Source organism: Propithecus coquereli, unplaced genomic scaffold (assembly GCF_000956105.1).
Source record: "Propithecus coquereli isolate 6110/MARCELLA unplaced genomic scaffold, Pcoq_1.0 Scaffold5, whole genome shotgun sequence".
Classification (NCBI taxonomy): domain Eukaryota; kingdom Metazoa; phylum Chordata; class Mammalia; order Primates; family Indriidae; genus Propithecus; species Propithecus coquereli.
The window spans coordinates 6,495,267-6,497,684 of NW_012150840.1; the positions used below are offsets into that span (position 1 = coordinate 6,495,267).

Here is a 2,418-nt window from a genome sequence, read left to right on the forward strand (position 1 = left end):
GAATCTAAGTTAGGAGTTTTCTGGAGACCACCTGGAATATCCAGAGAACAGACTACTGTCTCCAAGACCTTCAGTAGAAGAAATGCCCCACATTTGTTGTTTTCTATTGGATTTGTGGAATTTCTATCTTTGAAAATTGCCTTAAAACATTCAATGAAGACTTCTAAGCAAAGAGCAAAAGTTTTTAAAATGTATTATTTAATGTAAGACAATTGTTGCTTTTCCAAGATAAGCTTTCCTCTTTTTATCACTGTATAGTAACTATCTGCCTTTGCTGCAGTCTGTATAAAAGTCGGTAAACTACACATCTTAATATCTTTTCTCCCTTAAGTTTCCACACTTAGATTTTACAGAAAACCCACAGGAAAGTTGATTTCCTGAACACTTGGTAGCCTACTTGAGCCTGGGCTATTGTGTTGTCCTTACTACTTGCAACTTACTGTTCTTTGAGGGGTGGAAAGGACGCCTTGATACACTCTTAACTTTGCTGTGAAAGCATCCTGTTTAATAAGTTAAGAGATAATAATTTCTGGTCTTGGCTTTTGAAAATGAGAATGCTTTTTAACTTTCTCTTTCATGGGTATTAACTTTGCCCAGCATCTTCGTTTTAATTACCACTGTGCAGTACTTCAGTTCTCTTATTTGCTTCATTACCTTTTCTACTTTGGTTTCGAAAATAATTTTAACAAAATAAAATTAGATTGTTTCCAATACAGTGTTTCACCATACTATTAATGAATCCTTTCTTCATTGCCAACACAAAGCTAGATATTGCAAATCTTTTTAAACAAACAAAAACTGTTTAGTCTTATGATTAGAGCAGACAAATAGCATAATAAAATTTAACTCACCTATCCTGACCCATTTTTTTTTCATTTTTACTGAGCTTTCTTCATGAGAAATAGGAACTATCTGTGACTTAACTCCTTCCAACAGATGGAAGTTCTTGTTTAGAAAGGAGCTGGAAGAATCCCCTAGGGTTCTAATTCCTAATCCTTAGTTTGCAAGAGTAGCCAGATATGTATTTCAAGCCTACACTTTTTTTTTTTTGTTTTTTTTTTGAGACAGGGTCTCCCTCTGTCACCGGGGCTAGAGTGCAGTGGTGTCATCATAGCCTCAAACTGTAGCCTCAAACTCCTGGGCTCAAGCAATCCTGCTGCCTCAGCCTCCCAAGTAGCTGGAACTACAGGCACAAGCTACCATGCCTGGCTAATTTTTCTGTTTTTTGTAGAGATGGGGTCTCCCTCTTGCTCAGTCTGGTCTCAAACTCCTGGCCTCAAGTGATCCTCCTACCTTAGTCTCCCAAAGCGCTAGAATTAGAGGCATGAGCCACTATGCCCAGCTAAGCCTGCACTTCTTGCTGCATCTTGTATTGAAGCCATTATGGGGAAATAGAAAAGGGTACTGGACAGTGCATTGAGAGACCTAAATTCTAAATTCTGGTTTGCCACCAATTTTTATTTTTGCGACTATGGACTTGACATCCCCTTTTTTTCCGCAGATGTAGTTCAGTTGAACTAATAGTTATTGAGCATTTACTCTTTGCAAGAGATGGCTGGAGATATTATGTCCAGTTTATATTGACTAAATGTTTTCATTTGTTGATTTATCCTTTTTCTGGAATGGTTTTGGTCAGTGGTAACTCTGGGCAGGTAAGTGAGGGAGATTACATTGTAGCTGGAAAATTTGTACTCTAAAGAGGCTTTTATTTGTATGAAGGGAAAATCTTTCTAAATCGAGCAAAACCTGTGATTTAATTTAAAAGCTACAAAATCAGTACTATTTTATAATATTCCATCATTAATTCACAATTACTACTAATTTACTAAATATAAACAATGGAAACCCCTGAATCCTAGTAATAGTGCCTAAATATAATAATGCCTAAGTAACATAATAAGGCCTATGGTTTACTAGTTGATTCAAAATTTTTATTTTTTAGCAAAATAAGAATTAACCTGGAGTCCTAATTTGAAATATATCTAACAGTAACTATTTTCATATTAACCAAAGTAAAAGAGACCAAAACATTTCAGCATTATGATGGTACCTTTACTGAATTAGTAATCATCTGTTTCTAAGAACTGCTGCTTCCCTTAATATATTGTCTTGATTAGAGGCATATTGATTCAAGTATAGTTCCCAATGTTGATTTATAGGGCAGTGAGAGCATAAACAGCTTTCAGTTCTGTTGAGACAGGGTCATTCTTGGAAACTAACATTGTCAGAAGTGCCTCAGATAGTAGAAAAAAATAATTGAAGAAAAGAAAAAATGAACTAAATACAGAAGAATTCTATTATATCTTAAATTCTTATTTCTTGCTTTATATGTATTATGGTGACAGCTTTGCTGATGTTATAACTACAAAACTGTTACATAACGTTGTTACCTTAAAGGGCCTATGATTGGGCCACCTC

The 2,418-nt window shown here is 35.3% G+C and overlaps 1 protein-coding gene across 1 annotated transcript in view; it reads left to right on the top strand.

Annotated features, from left to right (window-relative positions):
• Positions 1–2,418, top strand: part of FUT8 (fucosyltransferase 8 (alpha (1,6) fucosyltransferase)) — a 217,433-nt gene that overhangs the window by 134,554 nt on the left and 80,461 nt on the right. Inside the window, exon 4 of the mRNA XM_012656038.1 lies at positions 1,502–1,652. Within this exon, the coding sequence (XP_012511492.1) occupies positions 1,502–1,652 (151 nt within the window). The remainder of the gene's footprint in view (positions 1–1,501; positions 1,653–2,418) is intronic.